Genomic DNA, 25,135 nt, shown 5'->3' on the forward strand with positions numbered 1-25,135 from the left:
AGTGAAGAAACTGTAATACAATAATGTGATGTAATATAATCTGCAGCGGTAATGCTGCTATCAACATGTTTAGGCTCACATTGACTGTATTTGTAAAGGAGCTACATTTGCTATGTGTTTTGTAATCAGCCACAGAGTGATAATAATGACATTTAACCTAACATCCGTTTGATGTAACTTGTCGGTTTATACCACTGATAACTTACTTACTTGGGAAGGGGATGATACTTTAAGTTAAGCTGTTGATAGAGAGACCAGTATATAAACTGAGATGTGTGTGTGTGTGTGTGTGTGTGTGTGTGTGTGTGTGTGTGTGTGTGTGTGTGTGTGTGTGTGTGTGTGTGTGTGTGTGTGTGTGTGTGTGTGTGTGTTTCTCTGAGGTGGACTAATTTGCCTGGCCAGGCCTGTGGCAGGGCCATCAGTAACTTGAAATGATCGGATAATTCATTCTCCCAGCAACTCCATTACCCAGAAGCTAACAATCTCACACACACACACTCATCCCTCCTCGTTTATACTTTGCTCATCTCTCCATCATTGCCACTTGCTTATTTCTCTGTCTGTTGTCTCTTTCAATACACAAGTCTTTGTTTTGCATCAAACTGACTTCAAGTTATTTTAGTGTCTTTTAAGTACATTCTTCTGTCCTTATTTCTCTTACTCAAATGGCACTTTTTTAAAGTCTGCTAAAAAGCGTCTGACTGGATGTGCATGTGTGAGATTGAGGGACTGTGTAAGAGAGACACAGCTTTCTATCCAGGATAGCGTTCAGGCGGATTTGGAAAGGCTGAGGTGACATTGACTCTCAAAGCAGAATAAAGTTTAGCGGGGTTAGGGTTGTACAGAATCCCGAGAATCTGAGCCGCAGTTGCACTTTCGCAGATCCTCTTTTCAGCAGAGAGAAATTAAGAGGGAAAGGCAAACCGAAAGAAATAAAAACCGCTCCTTGATGCAATCATTGATCACTAGTCAAAGTCCTTGATTCTGTCTAATGAGCTGCTTGTTCCTTCTGGGAGGGTGACTAATGAGAAAAACAACACTGCCTGCCACAGCGAACAGCCAAACAAGATAGACCTTTTTATAAAAAGAAAAAGATATGATGTCGGTGTGTCCTGACAGCAACTTTGTGTTTAGCTGAAAATTCAGTAAGACAGTGATTCAGTTAGATACATATAAATGTAAATGAGCATGTACATGTAAATGAGCACATATATATTTACACATCAAAAGGGTACTTCTTTTGAAACCAATAGCTATTAAGGGGGAAGCATATATATATATATATATATATATATATATATATATATATATATATATATATATATATATATATATATATATATATATACACAGCCATTTTTCTTAGTGTGGTAGTGCTTCTAATAGATATATCTTTCTTAGTGTAAGTCTCTTTATAGGCCAATCTGCCATCTAATAAATGCAATATATTATTTCATGCATACTTCATTATGCAGTAATGAAGCAATCAAACAAAAAATCAAAGTGGGGGATTTTGCAGGTTTCACAGTGTGTATATACACACACACACACACAAACACACACACACACACACACATGCGCAAGTACACGGTGATGTAGCTGGTAGCTGCTCGGTGTCCTGATGTGACCCTCTTGGCTCATCAGGAAGAACTGCTCCACTTAAACTTTGTTGCTCCCTTATAATTGAATTAGTGTGCTCAATTATGTAGAGGCAGGCCTGTCCTCATTACACAGCCCTATTAAAGCTCGAGGATGGAGCTGAGGGGAGGAGAGCAGCAGGCGAGGAGCGGAGAACGGAGCTAAAAGTCATTTAAGTGAAAGTGCAAAGTTTCATTGCTCTAATCTCCAACGTGTCTGCCACATCTGTGCAACAACTGTGTCATAGTCCATGAGTTATGTCCCGCTGTATCTTCTCTGCCTTTCCTGTCTCTCTATGTTTGACTTTCCTCTTTGTGCTTCTGGGCCAAATGCCTTGAAAATGCTGAACCAGCAATTTGGCCGAGTTTTTCCAAAGCTCTCTTCCCTAACTTCACAAGAAAACATCTAACTGAGCCAAAATGCTGCCAAACCACTTGCTGCAGGGGTCCCTGAGCTCAGCACAATGATCACACATCTGCCAAACATTTAATCACATTTGTGCATACACTGCAGGTATCTCCTCTTACTCCCTGTGTCTGTGCCAAAGCTGCATATCTGAAATGTTCTTATTCCTGTCTCTTGGCCTCTCCTTTTGTCCCTCCTCCTGTCTCTACTTCACACAGGAGCAGCGGAAGAGCCTCCAGAGTGGCTTCAAGAGGTGAGTTTACACACACACATGCACACACACACACACACACACACACACACACACACACACTCAATAACACTACAGAGAGATAAAACGAGCAGCCCTGCTCTTGTCCATTTCCCTGCAGATGGGACCAAGCCATTGCTGTTTAAATACTGATAACCCAGACCAAGACTGGACTTGTGTGTGTTCTCTGAATGTCCACTACACCCCTTCTCTTTCTCAGTAATCATCTGACCATGGACCTCGACAACAACATCACTATCATCATGCCACCCATTGAGACCAAGGTGTTGATGTGAGTATATCTTTTATCTACAGCTTATAAAAGAGCAATTGTTGACTTTAGTTTTGGTTCCATGCAGTATGTCTAATAAATAGAAAACTACCTATCTGGATACTTGATTTGCATATTTCTAACCTTTCATCTAAATCAGTGACGCAGCAATATAAATCTGACTCGTTGGTGAATAACAGGATAGGAAAGAAATGTCAAATATTTTGGTGACTTCTCTCCAATCTTCACAGTTTTCCCTCTTCTAAAAGTGATTCAAGTTAAATATAAGGTTGTCGTGTAAATGTGCACAACCCATGGACATACATAACTTTTCCAAACAAATATCCATTACTTAATTGTGAAGGGGTCACAAGCTAAAAATGTTTTTAAACTGCCGGTCCCGGTTGCATTACAGTAGGAATCGGTTGGGATTGGGATTAGTTGAGAAGTACAATGCATGAATTTTTGGTCTGATTCTGAGAATGCTCAGGATTTAAAAGAATATCCACCTTGTGAATTGACTGATTCTCGAGTGAATCAAGACATTTTAGCAATTCAGAAATGCATTAAATCTAAAAGCTTGCATGGACATTTATGCCTGTGTTTCTATGTTGTCTCTCAATCACTACGTGCAGTATCCAGCGAGCCTGGCGTGACTTCCTCCAGAGACAGGAAGCGGAGAAGAGGAGCCCCTCCCCACCCTCCCTCTCCTCCTCTGACAAGATGAGCATGTCAATCAGCATGACAACCCTGTCAGATGGCAGCACCCCGGTAAGTCAGACCTATGTCAGAAATATTCTCCATTACAAATTCAAGGCACTCAGACAACGCTTTGACTGACTGTGTTTCCGGAGACAGTGTGTGTGAGGACATGTGTCTTTACTTAGACAGTTAAATTGCTAATGAGGATTGCTAATGTGCTAATGTGGCTGTTGCAGTTATTTTCTATAAGGCTTTGTCTTGGGTCATAAGTGTGTTGCATATATGAGATGTTACAGTTGGGCTGTTAAGAGTATTGTGCTGCCTTATGTGGAGAATATGGGACAGTACGTATAGCCCCATTCCTGTCCAGAAGGGGGCAATATCTCTCAGCTAATTTCTTCGGTATGCAGACTCACAACCAGCTTCTTCTCTGGGACAAGAGAGTAAATATACAAGGATTAGGTCTGACATACACACACACTTTCTCTCACAGCAAAGACACACTGAGAATTGAAATCAGTGAAACAGCTATTCTCTTCAGCACATCGTCCCTTCATTTAACCAGCACGCAATAAATCCCCGGGATTTACTCTACTGCGTCTGTTCTGGTCATTATTATTCTATACTAACGTCGTCTGCCGACTTGTGGCTGAATAGCAAGTGGGTGTACACTTCTCTCCTAATCTCTGAGCCTGAAGTCAACAGGCAGGTTAAATCTCAGAGACAGCCGGGAGAGTTCTGTGTATGAGCACACTTAGGTGGTACTTGTCCACACAATCGCTACAGAAAAAAAAGGTTTTACACAGAAGAAGACTGTTTGATTTGGATTCTTGTGGATAAAAAGGGGTCAGATGGGTTATTATGAGTGAAGAGAATTCAAGTGGTGAGACACAGGAATAAAATGTGTGCTCCCTTCAGAGCCGGTACAGCTTTACAGTAACACGTGATGTGAGCAGCTGACTGGTCTGTATTCAGGTCGAGAATTTTGTGGATAAAGTCAGGAGGCAGTCTATATTCTCTACACACGCATACAGCACGCACATGTAGACAACAGTGGTTGTGTTTGAGATCCTTTGGGATGGCCAGAAAATGCTTAGCTCAGTTACTCAGACCTTCTGACAAAGGCAGATCATCATTGCGTGAGTGCGCGTGTGCGTGCGTGCGTGGTCAAGTGAGATAGAGGAGAGCGAAATAGAGGAAAGAAAGATGAAAAACAGATGTTGGTTCACTGGTTGAATGTGCTGACACTGTAGCTCCGCTCTCCTCTGTGGAAAACGGAGGCTCAGCTTCTCCTCTCATACGAGTTCATGATATTTATTTATGTGTGTGTGTGTGTGTGTATATATATATATATATATATATATATATATATATATATATATTTTATTTTATTTTTTTACCTGATTGATCGCAACGGCCCTCATGATATCTGCTGTATTATCATAACTCTGTCTCGCTTTATACACTTTCTCTCTGTGTCCCCTTTTCTCTCTTTATTGTATTGTGCTTTCTGTAAAGTAATGCATCTGGTGAATGTGACAGCTCCACCCTGTTTGAATTTCTAACAGTTTTCTTTCTGTCAACCCAGCGATACATTCTCAGTCCACACAAGGCTGGGTCTATATGCATTCATGGATGCATGCACACTTACAAACACACACACACACACACACACACACACACACACACACACACACACACACACACACACACACACAAGAAAGAAGACAAGGTGATGTGGCAGCCATCTCTAAAGTGATTGAATTTGTAACCTTTGGGCCTGTGACATCAGTCTTTGACAAAACTGTGCTGCATGACACTACAGCGTGTGTGTGTGTGTGTGTGTGTGTGTGTGTGTGTGTGTGTGTGTGTGTGTGTGTGTGTGTGTGTGTGTGTGTGTGTGTGTGTGTGTGTGTGTGTGTGTGTGTGTGTGTGTGTGTGTGTGTGTGTGTGTGTGTGTGTACTTTAGCAGGTCTTTGTGTGTTTCTATAAGCAAGCTATTTTTTCATCCTCGTGTTTTCAAGAGGGATGAGTGATATTCTCAGCACTGTATGTAGCAACTGTTTACTGTGTAAATAATCTTTCACGTTGTAACTCAGCTCACTCATTGCCATGGCAATTCTGCAAAATAGAGCAGGTCTGGATATCTCTCTTTATGATCGATCCCTTTGCTCCATAGCAACACCACAGAGGGAGGCAGAAATTATAGGTTTCATTAAAGAGGAACCTAACAAAACTCTGGCTTTTACGCCCAAATATGAATCAGCTGTCTAAGTTTTATTGTTTCATAATACTGCACCGCATCAACACAAGTACACACGCATGCACACACACAAGGGAGAGTGAGCGCATGCACACCCACAGACACAGACCGCGTGGACGCACAGTACACTGCAGCTTTAATTTCAGACTGTCTAGATGATAGATGTCTTTTTATAACCAGACATCAATCAATAGTGTTTGGGGACTGGCCGAATGTTTTTCTAGCAGGATTGCCACTGAATTACTTGAGAAATGAGGATAAAAACCAACATCCAGAGAAGATCTAAACCTATACAAGATGTTTGGTTTTTTAATAAGTAAAACTTTAAAGTGTTTTAATCCTGGATTTCAGAATGAAGTCCAGTCTCCTGTCTCACTTCTCAGCTTATTTGTGGCCTGCATTTTGAGTACGAGAGCTGTCCATTGCATCAGTGCTGAACTGAGATATAGGATGTAGTACCCAGGTTTTGACACTAGAGGGAGATGCTGTATCACAGTGTTTTTTTTGTTGCTATTCTTGGGGAGTGATTGGACCAGTTGAAGCCGACACACAATTTGGCCTCAAGATTGCAAAAGTAATATAATTCTAGTCATGTTATATTTGCTGTGTGTATTTGAATACTGGGTACAGGACACAAACATTGTTATTTTAGCTTGTTTCTGCATTATACTTAAACCTACATTGTGTAATTTCTTGAGTTGATTCTTAGCAAAAACCCCTTTGTTCTTTCACAAATATGTGCTCATTCATGTGTAATCACTTCCACCAACTAATCAAAGTGTTCTCGTAAGGGTAGAATCTGCCATTTAGAAGCATTCAGAATACACACGAACGACTCGCTCGAATGACGCCCGCCATGTAGCGCCTCCATCTTTAAAATACATTAGCCAAAGAGGGACATACCTCCGCCTTTCGCCCTCTTACACTCCGTGACGAATGCCAGGGGGAGATTACTCGCCAGGGAAGCGAAAAAGAGAATTAAAACGACAACGCGACAGGCAAAGCAACAAGACCAAAGTTAACACTGGAGTGGCTAGAACAGCTGTGTGTAAACAATGGAGATACTAAGAGCTAATTTCGGGTTTGGCCACCGTAGGAGTGGAAATGCGCTCGGAATAGGGGGGGGTAGAATATTCAGTTGGTTGTCATATACAATTTCACCGCTAGATGGGAGAAATTCTTAAACAAATGTAGCTTTAATTCAAATTGTTTTAGTATATCTGGGCTTCATAATTCTACACATATCCAGCCTCAGAGCATATAATACAACTGGGTTAAAACCTATTGTAGAGCACTGTGCCAGGTTAACAAGGGTGAAATGAAGGTACAGAATATGTATTTACTTTGTGGACTTGTGAAAACATACATGTGTCTTCCTGCATATATATATATATATATATATATATATATATATATATATATATATATATATATATATATATATATATATATATATATACACACACGTGTGTGTATGTGTGTGCGTGCGTGCATGCGTGTGTGTGTGTGTGTGTGTGTGTGCGTGTGTGTGTGTTGGCTGGTGAAGGGCACACAGGGACAGGTTAGCCCATCTGGCCTGCTAAGGTGCAGTGAGACTGGGCCGAGCAGAGCAGCACCACCTTCCCCGTCTGCCAGCTGTCATGCTTCTCCTTCTCTGCCCTCTCCATCAATGCTCTCTTAATGTTCCCCTCCTCCTCCTCCTCTTTTGCTGTCATGTCATAGTTTATTTTTGCCTCTGCTTTTCATATTTAATGTCTCTTTCTTTTTCTCATCTCTTTCTTCATGCTTCCCGCAGATCCTCTCTGAATCTTTCTCATTCGGCCCTCACTCTTTGTTTTAGTCTCTGTCTCTTTATCACTTACAAACCCACCTACTGTTCTCTTGGCTTTATCAGGTCATGCAGCTGCAGTAACAGCTATGGATGCCTGGCAGGAGAGATAAAAAAACAGAGGTTAGGCAAAGTTTGGGGAATTTCCGTGGAGTAACTGTATGTCTACTCTTTGTGGTGTACAGTGCAGGTACTTAAAGCAGGAGTGGACTCCACAGAGATAAGAAACATTCAGCAATGTTTCACTACCCATTCAGATCTCTGGGTTAACTTCTAGGTCAGCTTTGAGCTGTCCTGAAATAACCCACTGACTTTTCTGTAGCTGACTCAAATTCATCATTACACAAAGCATTCAGCAGATTACTGAGCCAGCAGCCTGCACAGACAGAACCTTTGTCAAAGCATTTAACCCCTCACATTCATTTTCTCCCATCTAATCCAATACAGGGTCCAAATTGTTGCCCTGTCACTGAGCTCGCATGATTTTATTCCCGACAGTCTTTTTCTATTCACTGAACAAGCCAGCCTTTCATTAATATAGATTGAAGAAAGCAGGAAAGGTCGCATATTGTATCACCCCAGGAGAATGGTTATTACACTCAGGCCTCCGCATTGTTATTGTATGAATGACCCTCAGACTCAATGTGCCCCCATTCTGTTGTATTTACTGTACATTCACCTTATGGTTGTACCATTCACTGATATGTAGACAAAAGACGGCCCGCCAGTTCAATTAGTCAGCCAATGGAAAAGAAAAGTGCTTTTATGTCACTTTTTGTTTGTTGATAGTCTTTGTTCAATATTGTTGAGCTTATTATATAAGGTAAAATCACAATTTATATTAAAATAAAGTATATAAAGCACTAGCAGTGTTTACACAAAGTCAAATCAAGTCAATTGTAAATCATGCACTCAAAGGGCTTTACAATCTGTAGAGCATATAACTCTCTATCCTTGTTTCAGAAAAGGAAAAAAAGAGACCACAGAGGAAATAGTAAATCATAAATAATATTCTTAAACTTAGAAACATCCAAGTACATCAGTAGCAGCACACAAATCATTATTGTTACAGCAGTTTTTAAGAAAAGTACCACTTTGGGACATGCCATAATAATCTTGAAGATAGTTATTTAAATGAATGTCTGTTAAGTCACTATCTATCACTGTATGAGGTAACAACATAGACAGTGAAATAAATGGACACAGCAACGCCATAGACTGCGACGGAGACCAGTGAAGTCAATTAGAAGCACTTTTCCAGTGATAGCTGAGCGTTACTGCGCAGCCTCAAACTGAGCTTGACGACGTAGATGTGACGTGAGCAACCTGTCTGAAATTTGTAAGTCTTCTGGTAGCTGTGCCAAGAGAAATCTGTTTGTGGATAAATGTTACTTCACATGAATTCACTTGCAACATACCGAAGTATTTCCAATCCATCAAAACGTTGCTGAAATATTTTGTTCCGATGCTTTTCATGGACTCTCTATGGGCTTCTCCCTTGATGCCTCCACATGCCCCCGATTGCCTGCGAGCTTCTCCTGACTATACGGTAATCTCTCTACTGTGCGACAGAAAGTCGCGTGGTTATGACACAATCTTTGGCCTATTTTTACAAAAACTGCTGCTACTCCATAAGGTGAGATACAAGGTAATGGAACCTTTTATACATTGTTGTGTTTCTTTAGAAATAAACAATGGACAAATAGAGTCTTTAAACGCTTCACATGTAAAGTTATTCGCTGTCAAAGTGACGCCAAAATGAATGGCAGTCAATGGAATGCTAGCGGGAGGTGATGGCTTGTTAGCCTATGAATCTCCCCATAGGAGGTACGCCATAGGAGGGAACTTTGATGTTTGAGGTTTGATGAAAAAGAGAAAATGATTCCCTGCTTTTCGATGATGTTTTTTCAACCTTCTGCAAAGATATATGTGACTTTTTGCAATGAAAATGTGGGGATTATGAAATCATGCAAGCCCCGCATATTTGGTGCGGAAATCTGCAATTTATGCAGCAAAAGTGTGGCATATTTGAAAAAATGCGCCCCCACGTATAAATATGCAGACTTTGGCTGATTATGCATTGAATTATGCGATTGCATAATTGCGTTTTTCTGGAGGGACTGATATATGCAACGCAGCAATCACTTACTTTGCGAACACCGGTACTTTGATACTGCAGATCATGTAGAGTATAAACCTTCAGTTTCCTAGACACAAGGACATGCCTTGCAGTGTACACTGTTTTCTAGAACCACACAATTATTCTTAATCATTACAATGTCAGCTATTAAGCCAGCGGTCTACTGCACACTGTCACCCTTCCAAAAATTGGCATTTCCCAATAGCCTTTCCCCACTTCTCTTCCACCGTGGACCAGAACATCCCTGTGATGATTTATGGTAATTATGCAAATGCAACATAAGGCTTTGGAAATTAATGCTAACCCCCACCAGTCTCTTCGCCACTGGAGGATGGGTGTAACTGCAGCCAATGCTTTTACAATCCTGTTACTGTAATACCAGGGACAATACAAAAAGCCTAGGTCAGGAGATTAAGGATTCCCTTGAATTAGTTTAGGTTTATTGGAGCCTCATGGAGGCGATTCACGTGTTTAATCATTTTTTTCATTCATTAGGTGCAAATTGATTGAAGAGGCAGCCTACACGTGGGTTTAATACTCTTTTTCTTGTTCCTCTGGAGTGATGCTGGTTCTGTGGGCTGCAGATTTAATTGCCATAATCCCTCTTGTCATAATAACTCACCTAGATAAGATGTACTGTATGGTAGCGGTGCATGTGTGGGTGTGCTGCGTCTCCACTGTGAGTGACAACCCTGGCAGGAAGTAAGAAGACCAGCCAAGGTATTGATTGACAGAATCATTAGTAACCTATCACCACTCCATCACCACCCTATGTGGAGAGAGTCTGACTCAAGATCTAGAAGCTACAGAATTTACATCCTCTGCATCCTGTGACTGCAACCAAAATTGACTAAAAACAATACTATCCGTTTCTGTCTGTGCAGTCCAGCTCTGGCTTTCTTTGTAAATGCCTGCAGACATGTGAAGGACATTCATATGGCTTTTATAATTATGCATTATGGAGATGGAGCCTTCAGTGTGATAATGTCTGATGGGGGGCAGCGAGGTCTGACGCTCTGCTAATCACCTGCCAGCGGCATGTCAAGTCCAGCATGGGCCCTTTCACACCTGGGACATGTCATACACTCTCTGAGGTAATACACATTATGTCCATGTGACATGCTGGACGTGATATGTGTGTGTGTGTGTGTGTGTGAATGTGATTGGGAGGATGTGGGTGCACATGCACACAATCTCAATTAGTCAAAGCCCGGAGCATGTTTTTTCAAGTGCCTAGAGAAGCCATTTAAAATGAGTCAAAACTGTATTATTTTCTATAGGAATCTATACTATACTTAAATGTATGTAGGACAGTTGTTTACAGATGATAGCAGCCCTTGCTTCAGAGTGGTCATGTTGCATTTGCATTGTCTAGTAGAATCCACAGGGGGTCACTGTTCTTCTTTGTTGGCACAGACCAGCAAAATAGAAGCAGGGAGTAGTCTAGGTCTCGTGAAACCCTGGGTCAAAATGCATCCAAGCTCTGTTATGGAGGGTGTTCCTCTCCTTCTTTACTGGACATCAATACAGTACCCATCTGGATTTAAAAGCATGCAGATTCAGAAAAGCTGAAATTGTTGAAACCAAAGAGACTGTTGATGTTGTTGTGTAGACTCGAGGACACTCTCAGTCACCAAACACCCCCTTCCTTTTCCCTCTAATGCTAGTCAAGGGCCTCTCCTTACAAGATAACAACCCATTATCAACAAATTAGTAATTAAAAAAGAGAGGCGATCTGCTGTTTTGTATTTCAGTGTCTTATCTACAGTAGGACCCACTATCTCTCTCTCTCTCTCTCTCTCTCTCCCTCTCTCTCTCTCTGTGTCTCTTCTTTCTTTCCTCCTCTGCCTCTTCTCCTTGAACCTTTTAATTTCACGACACTTCAATTAAATATTAAAGTGTTTCAGGATTACGTCAGACTTATGAACAAGCTGCTAGGTTTTTCCAGCCTGCCTTCTATCTGTATGTATGTATATATATATATATATATATATATATATATATATATATATATATATATATATATATATGAGAAAAAAAAGATAAAAAAATATATATATATATATATTTTTTTTTTTCTTTTATCTTTTTTTTCTTCTTCTCAATTTCACTTTCAAAATGCTTGGCATGCATGTAATTGCATCCCCAAAACATGCAGGAATGAAGGCAGTACATACAGACATTTATGATAATAATGAAATCTGCTAATTGTAAACCATGCTGGATCATACCTTCAGTTGGATTTTACCCCCAGAACTGCACTCCAATGACTGCACTGATGCTACAGTACAATATACAACATGTCCTACACATTCTGCAATGCATGTAGCAAGTCACCTATGCAAAAAAATGGTTACTTATTGTTGTGCACTGTTGGTTAATGTAAATATATTTTTTGTTAATAGTTTTTCAATGCATCATTCACACCAACAATCTATAACAGTTAACAATGAAAACCACTGAAATAATGAAAGAAAATGTACCTGGTGAAATTCATATAAACAGTGCATTTTCGTTCCCATGGAAAACACAGTAAATGATAATAATGAAATTAAACCCAAACATAGTGTGTTATAATACTATTCATTAGAAAAACCAAAGTACTGCATGTTTTACTGTACTGTATATAGTATTAAGGCAGGTTGTATCTTCTTTCTATCTTTAGTTTTTGTACCTTCCATTGTCAATTTCTCTCTCTCTCTCTCTCTCTCTCTCTCTCTCTCTCTCTCTCTCTCTCTCTCTCTCTCTCTCTCTCTCCTTTTTCTTATACCAGGAGTGCCTTTATGTCTTCTCCGATCCCACAACCACCACCTCGTTATCTCATTGATCTCTACTTACCCAGCAACACGGCCATAATTGATCATTAATGTCTGATTGGGGACAGTGGTGATGTGAAGAGCAGCAGATTGATACAATTATGAATCATCTTAGCTCTGGAATCTATTGATTGGGGTTTTGCAGAGGTAATCAAGAGCAGATTAGCCACATGCTGCAAAGTATCAATCTTGACTCCGTAAGATTTCTGAACTGTAAGTGGGTCATTCAGCAGATGGGACACAATTCGCTGACGAAAGCTGGTAAACTTACATTTTAGGTCTCTCAATATTCAGACAGTAAAGTAAGGACTTCATGAATGTAAGAAATATTATACTATACAGGATCATTTCAGGTTTTTTTTTAGAACACATAGTGAGAAAGGGGAGAATAGAAGGAACATAGGCCACCAAACCAAGACATGAAATCCAGTCAGTCCAATTAAAGTAGTTTTACTTTACTTTTATTTAGCGTTTCATCTGTTTAATCAGTTAGTTTTGCAAAATGATGTATTGCTTTTGCACATTTTTCCTGCTTGTTTTTGTCTGTTAGCATGACAAGTTGCTACTAATGTTATGAATGGATTGGAAAGAACATGATCAGAAAGAATGGTTATTGGACATGATAGAAATATAGATTTTTAAGTAAAAACACGATTTTTTTTGCATTTGCCACAATAGTGTTGTTAATGTAATCTAGTGAGCACCATTGAGTTTGTTTTAATGTGATATTATTGTCATTTTGTCTGTTAATCGGCAAACAACACCAACTCTGCTGTAGCCAAATGTTGCCAAAAATGTCTAGAAATCTCACCTGAGTAGAGATGAGGGTTAAAAATGCTGTTTGTTCCTAAGAAACAAGCGCTGCCTCCTTATAAGCAGTGCTAGTGGTGACAATGTTTTATTAATAGCGCTCATGCTCTCAGCCTAACACATAAACTTAGGTATTCTTCACATATACATACACACACTGGCACATAGGAAGCAAAGAAGTAAGGAAAAGCGCCATTAATTTGTATGTGACAAGATTTTGCACATATTCTATACCTCAGGAGCTGTGACGTGTGTGTGTGTGTGTGTGTGTGTGTGTGTGTGTGTGTGTGTGTGTGTGTGTGTGTGTGTGTGTGTGTGTGTGTGTGTGACACTGGGTGTAAAGGAACACCCTGCAGCATATCCAGCCTCATTTACCAGATTCCACTCCCCCATTATCAGCAGGATCATTATCCTCTCTCCTCCCTCCCCTCGCTGCCTCACTTCTACTGGGACTCAAGGTGGCATCCCAAAATATCAACACACACATCACACTTACCCATAATGCTTATTATTCTGCACTCTTTTTTTTTTTACATGTGAACAAGAAAAAAAGTGTGCATGTGAACATATAGATGCAAAGTTTTGTTTTGTTTTTTGCCACAGTACTCCTGTACTGAAAAATGGTGAATTGAGGTTAGTGTGACTGAATAGGCTGTTCTCAGGTAATTTATCACCAACTGCCGCTCATATAATGGAGCTCTGTAGCCGGCGTCTGTACCCGGCTCAAAGCCACTCACTGGCTAGCAACTGCCACTCGGCATCACGGAGCCTTGTAGCCGCCCTCTGTCAAGACTGTAGCCGGCGCCATGTGACCAGGATATCATACGCATATGCATAAAATGTCGTGCGATATCATACGGACCCGGTGATGAGAACAGTTGAGTTGGTCTGATGTATGCAAGATGTCTTCGCTCCTGACACCATTGGCTTGCAGGCCACAGCTGATGTTGCACAAGTGTGCATCAGTTTAAAAGGGCATGGAGATGCAGAGATAGACATCTAATAGCCGAGACACACCAAGACGGCCGACCGTCGACAGAAAAGCCAGTCGGAATGATCAGTCTGGTCCCCGAGGTCCAAAAAACTGCCTCGGAACTCACTGAGGCGACACCGACTTGAGAAACGTAATACGTCTCCATAGCAGCAGGCATCGTTACTCTGTATTGTTGCCCAAGAAATGAAAACCGGCAGCTGATTGGACGAATGCGTCACATGAGTTTGTTTTCTCCAGAAATTCCAAGCCAGACTGTCATGGCGGCTCATTCAGAATACGATCTCATATTGTACTAAAATAGTTTACTGAAACATGTTTTTGAAAACATTTTAAGCGAGAAATAGGCCGTGCAGTTGCTGAATCTTTCTTCATTTCAGCTCGACAAAGGTCAGTTTAAAAGATTTTCGTCAGATTTTGAGAGACTCTAGTCAGGCTCATTCCGCTCTCCATTTCCGGGTGAGTGCCGACTGCCCTGCCTCCGACTGAACATGTCAGGTCGGCCAAAATGAAGGCCGACAGCCCCTACGGGACACACCGAACAGACTCAAGTCACCGACCTCGCCAGACTGTCCAACGGCCGATTATCGGCTTGGTGTGTCTAGGGCTTAAAATGAGATTAAGGTTTCAACGCTACCACTCACTCGTTGTCTTCTCTCATGCACCATGTAAATCGCACTGTTGAGCATGATAAAATGCAGTTCATGTTGCACATCAAGGTCTTATATACAGTATGTGCTCATGAAAGCACACATTTGTCTATGTAACCTGGTGGGGATAACAGGAAATGGAGCACTAACCGTCCCCTGGCTTAGAAAAGTGCAGTAAACGGAGTTACAGTAAAGTAAACCAAATGATTTCACTACTGCTCGTGAGGTTTTTTCCTCCTAATGTATTTCTTTCTTTGATTGTGTATCGCTGCATATTCCCCCCCATCCTTTTCTGTGATTTTCACTGCCTGGTCTTAACTTGTATTTCTGAGAGGCTCACTTGTTATTCAACTTGAACAATCCCACTGCTTATTCAGCCTTGTGAGATCCCACTAATAGTCACAGCGGCTGCTGAGGCGCGCAGCGGTAGGTTACACCAAATCGACTCTGGAAGTATAAAAGACAGCAAACATGCAACATCGATTGTTGTGTATGTGTCTGCATGTGTTTAAGGGTGTATGTGTGTCTGCTTGATCAGATGTGACCATAAGCTGTCATTTAAAATTCTTCTTGAACAATTTAAGTAATTATTGCTAAAAAAAAAACAACATTTAGGTTTGAGTACTTAACCAATCTCAGCGTATTGTGTAGGGATCATTATGTTTACTAGCATCTTTGAGTTGAACAGACTTGAGTACATTCATTCATAGCCTGGACCACACTCCCTTATCAGCGCTGCAGCACTTTTCCAGCTTCTAACTGGCTAATTCACTCAACTTGTCTGGGCACTTGAAATAATTGTAACTTAAAATGAGTTGAAAAGTTGATCCTACTGCAGACTCTAAATACTAAAAATGTGGCGTTGAATTGTTACTCCCAATCTATTGGCATTCAAGTAAATTCCACGCAAACAAATTAAATTATCTGTTTTTGATTACTTACATTTTTACGTAAAGTCTATTTGTCTGGGTTAACAGCATACTGAACATGCAATCTGTTTCAGAAGGAGAGAGGGAGGAGGGGGATTTTGTTTCTCGGTTTATTGGTTTGGCATTTAGAGAGAGGGCCTGAGCAGAGCGCAGGGAAATGTATTGAACAGAAGGGAGATAAAACGAGGGGAGAAAGAGCCTATTCTCTTTCCTACTGAGTGGTCTGCTCTCCAGAGAGAAATATACTGATTTGTGATTAATGAAAAGATGGAGAAGAGGCTTCCTCTCTCTCTCTCTCCTTCCCTCCCTCCCATGCTGACCCCTTTCTCCCTCTAACCTACCTCTCTCACACAGAAAATCCATCTCGGTAATGATGTCTGTGTGTAGGGAATGATTATAGAGCAGATAAAGATAGAAATCAGCCAATAAAAAGAACACAAAAACATTCTACAGTATTATCATCACACAACCACTCTGCGGGCGAATGGAGATAACGTGTCATCATGAAGTAAACACCTGACCTCTTGCAAAAAAAAAAAAAAAAAAAAAGTCACAACCTTCTCCCGTGTAACTTTCTCTCCACTTTTATAACACGTTTGCGTAACATTTGTTGCCAATTAAGCAAGGCTGTAACAAATGAGTTGCCTTGAAAGTGCCTTGAAGGGTTTGTGCTTAAATCATCCAGGCAGCTGATGATATGTATGTAACTATTTTTTGACAAAAGAAAATAAGAGGGAGTTTTAAAGGAGACATACAGATGGAGGGAATGAGGGAGATCCTGAGCCGTGTGGAGCTCCTTCATGCCTCATTAGCCCAGTAAACTGATATCAGCTGAGCTGTCCTTATCGTCACCTCCACCACCGCCTCCTGTCGCACAGCACACATCCCTGTGCTCCGCTGATACAGGGTTTTACTTTGGCCTCCTTGTTTAGCCAGCGATGAACAGAAAGGGCAAGGGGAGTAAGGGATGTGGATGAGAAAGAGGGAACTCAGTCTTTAAAACTGTACTCATGAGGAATAAGCAGGGGATTGTGGTAGGGGAAAGAAGGAAGGTTGAAAACAAGTGAAATAGGCAGCTTAGACGAGTTGTAAGATGTGCAGAGAAGGAATAGGGGTGAGCAAAGGTATCATCATGAGAGCCACCTGGAAGATCAGAAGCTGCGGCGCAACGCTGCACCCGTCTGTCACAAGGGAGACTTCACAGCAACCGCAGCCGGTACAACCGTCATTCACAGAACGTTACTCAGGGAGAGCAAACTGTTGTTAGTATGTCAAAAGCAAGGACAGGAAAACGGAGGTATAAAAGGGAAAGAAGGTAATTAGGAAGAGAAACCGCATTTCTCCTGAAATGCAGGAGGTTGTCAAGACAAGGTCTGATTTTATGTAGAATTTCATGAAGTTTTAAGGTGAAAGGAAGTGCCATGCAGGGGTGAGGCAGTGGCAGAAGGATCACGTAAGGTGGCGGAGGTATTTTGAGAAGTGTTACTCAAGAATAAGAAATTATACAGACAAATCTTTTAAAAAAACATTTTTAAGATAATTTTTTGGGCTTTTCCGCCTTTAATTGATAGGACATCTAGGTGAGAAAGAGGGGGAAGACATGCAGGAAATCATCACAGGTCGGACTCGAACCCTGGACCTCTGCGTCGAGGCATAAGCTTCTCAGTATATGTGCGCCTGCTCTACCCACTGAGGCAACCCAGCCACTATAGACAAATCCTAATGGAAATGTTGATCAATCCATTTTCTAGCCACTCACAGTGAGTCGGGTAGCTGTGAGTGTTTGACACAATAGAATAGCTTAAATGTGTTCCTCCTTTCCACCAGCTGCCTCAGAGGAACCTAGTGTGCTTCTGTCTCAGCTACGAGATTCCTCCAGTTTGGTTCTGCCTAAGAAAGAAAAGGATCGTGGTTTGGGTTCAAATCAGTACATTTGTTACATTACGTCGCTTTCGGCAATGCATGTGACACAGAATGTATCCTAGTTTTGTTTGTTAAGTTAAAAAAAAATTTCCTGTTATTTTTCAAACGAGACACAAACCCCGCGGTCTACTGTGTGAAAGTCCGGTGAGGGTTTGACTTATCCAACCTTCCTCATTACGTGGAATTTGGTGCTCTTATACTTCGTCACCTTAGTTCCTGCTTTGCTCACATCATAATTGCTACGGCAAAGTGCGCCACCACTATAAACGTAAATATGCGTCGTAATTGCTACAGTACTTACAAACAACTTATGGTGGCATTTATGGGATAAATGGGATGACAAAGGAAACACCCCTCAGTAAAAAGCAATACAATTCAGCAGTACAAAAAAAAAAACATTGTGCAAAATGACTATAAAGTGACTGACTTCAGGTAGGATTTATTGTTGTATTAGACAGCATTAGTTTTAGCTAGATGTACCTAATAAACTGGCGACTTAGTGTAGAGTTTATAGTATTTTTCAGAATTGACTCAACTATCAGCGTTTTGTTTTTAGGTGTATCAAGTATTCAGGTTGTGTTTGTTTGCGTAGTCAGTAATATAGTACTGTACATATTGCCTCAGACACAAATGACTGTACCCTTGTTGTATACTGAATGACAGCAGACGTACTGTCCCACACTACAGTGTCTGCATATTCCCATCAACTGTCAAGAAAGCAATGCATGCAGGATTCACAGAGCAAACAGCTTTGATATGACAAGACGTTTCCCCACACGTAGAGCTCTACGCTCTCAAAATCAGTCATTCACTGAGTTCACGAACTCTGGGAATAAAGTGATGCGGTATGTGGGGAAGAAAATACAGGAGATGAGACTGCACATGTGAGGGAAGAAGAAATGTCTTTCCAAGAACTCTCACAATCCTGTACATTTCTTCAGTGCCTTCCCACTCCTGTGGGAAGAACAGAGGTTTTGCTGAGAAAGGAGATCATATCGCTATTAAGACGAAGGCATTTTAACTGCTTTGTAGTAAGCAGATCTCATCTGGGACTTACAGAGGTAGAAGGTTCAGCAGGTACAAGCAGGGAGAAGCTCAATTGTTTCCTAGTTCCAGTAATGTTTTATTAATTGCAGTTCTGGAAATGTATATCTTGCCAAACATCACCGCTATAGGTTCCTTTCTGTCTTACATTTGTGTTATTAATTCAGTGTCTCTTACTCTTTGCACACCAGCTGTTTTTTTGCTCTTGAATGTGGACAAATATTTATTTGGATGATTACTCTTCAGCTGTCTCCCTGCCATAAAGGCAGGAATATGGAAATGACCTGAGTCTCACACAACATCAATCACAATGTGTGTCTCTATACCACCATCCCTTATTTGCACATTTCAGACTCTTTTACAAATCAACATTTTGCTCTTACAAGTACAATTTTGAATGGAGGAACACCCTCTGCATACATAATGGAGCACAGATTCAACACAGCTGTGTTGGGTTTCCAATCCACATCCATCTTGTGCAGGGAATGAAGGCAGCATAGTAGGCACAGCTACCATATATTTAGTCAACAGCTGTTATTAAATGACAAACGACTGAGCAGACACTAATTTGTGTAACATGAGTTGATTTGATATATTTCTGCAGTCAATGGCATAAGGAGAGTTGGATCGTACAAACACATGCAGCAGGAGTGTCTGCCGTGGGAAAAAAAAAGGAAATTTTGTGAAATCTCATCTTTATCTTGTTTTAGTCAAGCGCATTGAATTACATTACACCCCAATTTTGCTAGAACGTTTTTACAAAGTGTAGATAAATACACTTCTAGCCATTCACCATACTTCATCATATATTACTATGTAGAACAGCCAACGTCAACTGGCGGCCCGCGGGCCACATCCGGCCCGCCAAAGCTTTTAGTCTTGCCCGCAGAGTAATCATGAATTCACAAAATGTAAAGAGAAAAAAATGCGTTCTGTTATTTATCATTTTAAGCATTTAGAGCAAAAACCCAGCCCCCTATATTTACATCTCTCTTCACATGCCGGGATTCTCTACAGCGATGCCCAAGCTCCACACACACAGCTGAGCCGAGATGTGTGTGTGCGTTAATTTAACACGCAGCACCTGACTGGGAACGATACAGAAAGAATTACCAACGGCCGCTGGGGCAGATGAACTCTTTTCTGTAAATAGGCTACAATACTTATCAATGAGCTCACCTGTGTAGACCGGCATAAACATGTAGAAAGCGATAGGTCAATCTGCTCTGTCTGCTCAGTCCACTCTTATCCACCGCGCTGTTTTACGCAAAACAGCTCTACTCTGCAAATAGCGAATTTTACAAACAAGCTAAAACAAAAGCTGTCGGTGTTTAGTCTAACTGTTTATCTTAGTTTGCCGGGAATCTGGAAATTTGGACAAATTCTTGTAAACCTCACTACTGGCTGAACTAACCAAACTCCGCTGGAGCGGTAAATCTATGGAGGTATCATAAGTGGCTACTTAATATGCACGTGAATGACGCAATCGTTATGTTCGAGTTCTTCATTCTCGATGATGATGATGCTGGTTGTATTATTTTGCAACAGCATCTTTAATTGCAAATGAGGCATACATGACGAGTGCATAGTTATTCATCATTAAAGCTGGGCTTTTGGCTTTTCCATGTCAACTTTTCGCTTCAGCGTCTTTGACAGTGACATGTTTACCTGACAACAGCCGTTTCTTTCTGCAAGCATTTTCCACCAATCAGGACGCTGCATACTACAATAATGTTTCCCTAATCGCAGACTTTAACCATCACTCCTCAGTGAACTGCCTCCTAATCTGAGATCATTTTCTAGTTAAAGAGCCAGTTATCATTATGGAGTTTCCATGTTTTTTAGGAGTTTGCTCAAACTAATACATGTAAAAGAAAGAAAAAAAAAAAAAGAATAGCATTAATTCAGTAAGAAAGTGAAAATTTCAAACAAGAATAGGCATATTAGGTATAAATACATTTTATTTTCTTTATTTGAAAGTCCGGCCCACAGAGTGTCTGCTTAGAAAAATTCTGGCCCTTGAAAAAATTTAGTTGATGACCCCTGATGTAGAACATTGTCTTCCAATGGTAATGATTCAACTGGATGATCATTCTGGATGATGTAGTTTTTGGTGCTGTTGAATTGTATTGCACTATAGTGACAGATGTTTCTGTTCCTGGAGAAACATTATGGCCTTCATGAACGTAAAATATATTGCAGTACTGTTGTATTAGAGTGCATTAGTTTTAGCTAGGTGTACCTAATAAACATGTCCAATACTTGAGAAACTAGAAACAAATACAGGCTGAGAGAAAGATTAAAAGAGTTTGACAGAAAGCAAACTTTATAATTTCAAGCAGACACTTACTGTATTTCATCTTTCTTGTCTTAAGTGTGAGCGGGCTCAGACTGGTGTTAGCTTGTGTGAAGGCAGGTATGCCTGCATGTGCTATTAAGTAGAACTCACTGGACCGTGCTTCCATATGGCTGGCCTCAATGCAGCCAGTGTCATGCCAGTTATGCACTAAGATTAGCTAATTCACTTTTAGTTATTGCTCTGCCCAAAAGAACATTTTGTTCTCTCCAGCTCTCTCTCTCTCTGTAATGATGGAAAGCCTGTCTACATTGCTGTGGTTCAGATTTCTACATAGACTGCAGTCAGAAACGAGGAAAGGATTCTACCTTCAAAAATCTACCACGTGTAACCAAGGAATTTATATGCTTTACTATCTTTATATTACTGTGAAATCTGTTGTTAGAACAACAAACACTAGAATAAATCTTCTTACCTTAACTTACCTTTTTGGTTGTTACATTAAAAGTAACGAAAAAATGCGGTTCTGCAATAATGATCTGCCTAAAAAAAACATTTACAAAACATATACCAATACTATACCCAATGACCAAACCATCATAAATAACAAAAAGAAGCAAACAATTACAAAATCCAAACATGACTACAATATATTCACATCTAAACCAAACATGGTAGCCTATGTTAAGCAATTTAAACACAGAAAACCCAAACAGGTGTCCCTAACAGTTTGAAACTCTACCTGCGAGGTATTTTCCATAAACAACTGTCATATCAGTGAGCCGGTGTTCATCTCTGCACAGCTAATTCTCCTGTGGGAGGAAGAGAACGCATAGCATGGTTGTTTGGTTCCATTTCAAAAAAGCAGGCCGACCGCATGTGCTTAAATGGTTGCCGTGGGCACTGAAAATCACCAAAGGACATAGGGGAATCTTTTTTGCAAAAGACAAGCATACAGCAGGATTATTAGTAATAAGATTGAATTTGCTGTGAGCACTAATGGCTTTGTTTTAAAATCGTTGTTATTCCGAGTAGCTTGTCCCATTTTACAGTGTGTAATGGCATGTGTGTTTGTTGTGTATGTTTCTGTGCATCCCAGCCCCCTCGCCCCTTGGTCCCAGGAACACATGTCCCTGTGATCAGCTCTGATGTTTAATTACAATAATCTGACATCTGAACTGTTTCAGCTTTGTCTTCTACCCTCCTATCTATCTTTAATAGAAAACAGCTGGGCATATCATGGGGAAGAATACAATGCCTTATCCCAAAAGGCTTGCTATCATAGCTGATGGTGCTGCTCATCTTGTGCTCCTTTGTAGAGGCTGATGTACACCCGGTCCCCAGCTACAGTACTTATCCATGGTTTAGTGCAGTCCATCAACTGAGACATTGTTATGTGAGGTGGCAGTGTCTCTGGATGCTTTATTAACACAGATGTTCACCTGACAGATAAAGAGGAGAAAGACAAAATGTCTGCAATTGATTCCTATACAGTTTATGGAGTGGAGTTAAAAAAACAAAAAAAAACAATAGCTAGCTGTTGACAGAGATGAAAACAAATGGGGGAAGAGGGCTCCAACACATTCTGTTTTCCCACCCAACCCAAGACCCCTCTTCATTGTAGCTACAGCGGAAGTGAGAAGGGTGGAGAGAAAATGTGAGTTATGGAATCTGTAATGAATAGTCTCAATGACACCACTAGCTGCCAGATCGCATAGTTTAGCTCAATCCATCACTAGAGGAAGATTTTCGACTCGTCCTCCGCAGCTGAAATATGAAAATCACAGCTACTCTTGTCTGGTTTTAATACTGTAGCCATCGATTCACTGGCCGCTATCTCACCGCAGCCTTAATTACATGGTATCTCATGTGCTATCTGCCCTCCCGTCCGAGCCCAGTCATCATTCAGTACAAGATGAGTGAGATGAGCTATTCTAATTAAATAAGAGTGAGAGACGAAGAGAGATTACAATACCAGAGTGTGCAATATGACCTGAGTGGAATAATTTGGCTGTCACAGGGATTACGAACTGGTTAGATGTGCAGTCACACCGCAGTTGTATAAGATTTAATTTAGTTTAGTTTGTCAAAAATTCAAATACAGCAGTAAAAAAAAAAAAGAATGCAAGTGTGTAAAACATTGTAGAGGATAACACGACAAAGTCCAGGATTTATTTCCATCATGGTCCCTGATGTTCCAGCTGTCCATCATCGCCACAAGAGGATGGAGACAGCTGTTCAACGTCCTAATAGAAAGATGACTGACCAAATATATGAAACCAATCTCAACACAGACATCTGCAGCAATTAAGTGTTGTTAGTTCTAGTAAACCAATATTTCATGCTTTAAAACGGTATAATAAAGGGCACCCAGAGAAATGATTCATCTTTTATCTCATTCACAAACACACATGCACGGCTGCACAATCATGAACAAAACAAAGTTATTTTGTGTTAGTAATTAGATTTTAGTAGAGGAGGATTCCAGCATATTTTATGATGTATTTTATGATGGTAGAAATGTAGCCTGGTTGACACCAGACCCTTCTCAGTTGTAACTGAGAGTTCACACACAAGGTTCATTCGCAGCTCATTTCCAAAGAGGTGTCACCAACGGATGCTGCTCAAATTCCTCCGGGCGCAATTGGATAGTCCTTCAACCAATCAGACCAACGATCCGGGTGACGCAGCAGCGACAGCGGCATTAAAGGGTTGCTGTGATTCGGTGGCCGCCATGTTGAATGTAAACAAAAAGCTGCTTGCCATCGCTGCGCTATTGTCATCGTGTAAAGCCCTCAACGGATGTGATTGGTGCCTCTATTTGGGAAAAATTGGAAATGGGCTTGAATGGGCTCTTGGCCAGACGGACTTGCAGAGCAAATCTCAAATTTGCCCAAAGTTCGTCAGGTTTTTCCCACGCTAGTAAAAATTAGAAGCTCAACAAATTTCCCTTATTGTCAACCTGAGGTGACAAGGTGACTTATAATTGGTGAAATCGATGAAATAAATGCTCTGATTCAATGCTTTGCTGAGCAGATAGTCTGGATCAACGGAGGAGTCGTGGTACCTACCTGCTCTGCTGGTTTACGTAACATGATGTATAGATTTATTTGTAGGGTATCTGAGTCAGAAAATGACTTAATCACTGTTTTGGCTAACCCTGTACGCAGTTCTGTCAGATTTTCTTCCAGACTGTGGAACCATTTGTGAACATGTCTGTATGTCAGACACTGAACATTGTGGAAGGTTTTGTATTTTTTAATTTTATGTTATAGTCTGTGTGTTTTTTATTGTGATATGGATCCCCCTGGGTCTGAAATAAAGTTTATAAAGTATATTTCCAGGGGTTATTGCCTGACCTCCAGCACGTGGCTTACACGCTGGATATCCCTCACCTTCCACTCTCTGTGTGTTGCAGTTCTAAAACATCTCTTAACTAAAACTGTTCGCTTTCGGAAATAACAAACTTCGAGCTAGCAAGCTAAACGCTGAAAAAGGCATGTTTGGAAGAAAATTTGGGGCAGGCCTGCTTGGTTCTTTCGGGGAATGATTGTAAAGATTTACAAAGAATATGTTTATGGAATATATTACCGATTAGTGAGGATTGCTATGGACGAAGTACACACTGGTAAGAGCAAATTACGTTTAACCATGTATACAGCTAATTTAAATAACCCCCTAATGTATTGTGTGAACAGTTAACTTTATTTAATATAGTATGTGGCGTTTTCATTTGCTGGGTGCAAATGTTTCACCAAAACAAGTTCCCCCCGAGACCATTTTGCAGAGCCACTGTCACACATCCGGAGTTAAATTCTAAAATCGCACATGTACAGTACAATTGAATGAAATTTACAAGATCAGACATTTCTCCGGGAACCATCACCTTATCGTGGTGGAGAGGTTTGTGTGTCCCTATGAACCTGAGGGCTGTGTTGTCTGGAGCTGTGTGCTCCTGGTAGGGTCTCCCAAGGCAAAGTGGTCTCAGGTGAGGGGCCAGACAAAGAATGGCTCAAAAACCCTATGAAACAATGTAGAAGAGGTAAAGTTACCCTGCCCGGAGGAAGCCCGGGGCCCCCGTCTGAAGCCCGGGGCCCCCGTCTGAAGCCAGGCCCAGATGGCGGGCTCGTCAGCAAGCGCCTGGTGGCCGGGTTTGCCACGGAGCCCGGTCGGGCACAG

General features: G+C 41.0%; 1 protein-coding gene across 2 annotated transcripts in view; it reads left to right on the forward strand.

Moving 5' to 3' along the window:
- The window catches only part of schip1 (schwannomin interacting protein 1), a 233,620-nt gene that overhangs the window by 66,106 nt on the left and 142,379 nt on the right, over positions 1-25,135 (forward strand). For both annotated transcript variants that reach the window (XM_028574669.1, XM_028574668.1), the window contains exons 6-8: positions 2,262-2,296; positions 2,514-2,585; positions 3,200-3,335. In XM_028574669.1, the coding sequence (XP_028430470.1) occupies positions 2,262-2,296; positions 2,514-2,585; positions 3,200-3,335 (243 nt within the window). The remainder of the gene's footprint in view (positions 1-2,261; positions 2,297-2,513; positions 2,586-3,199; positions 3,336-25,135) is intronic.

Source organism: Perca flavescens, chromosome 3, assembly GCF_004354835.1.
Source record: "Perca flavescens isolate YP-PL-M2 chromosome 3, PFLA_1.0, whole genome shotgun sequence".
Lineage (NCBI taxonomy): Eukaryota > Metazoa > Chordata > Actinopteri > Perciformes > Percidae > Perca > Perca flavescens.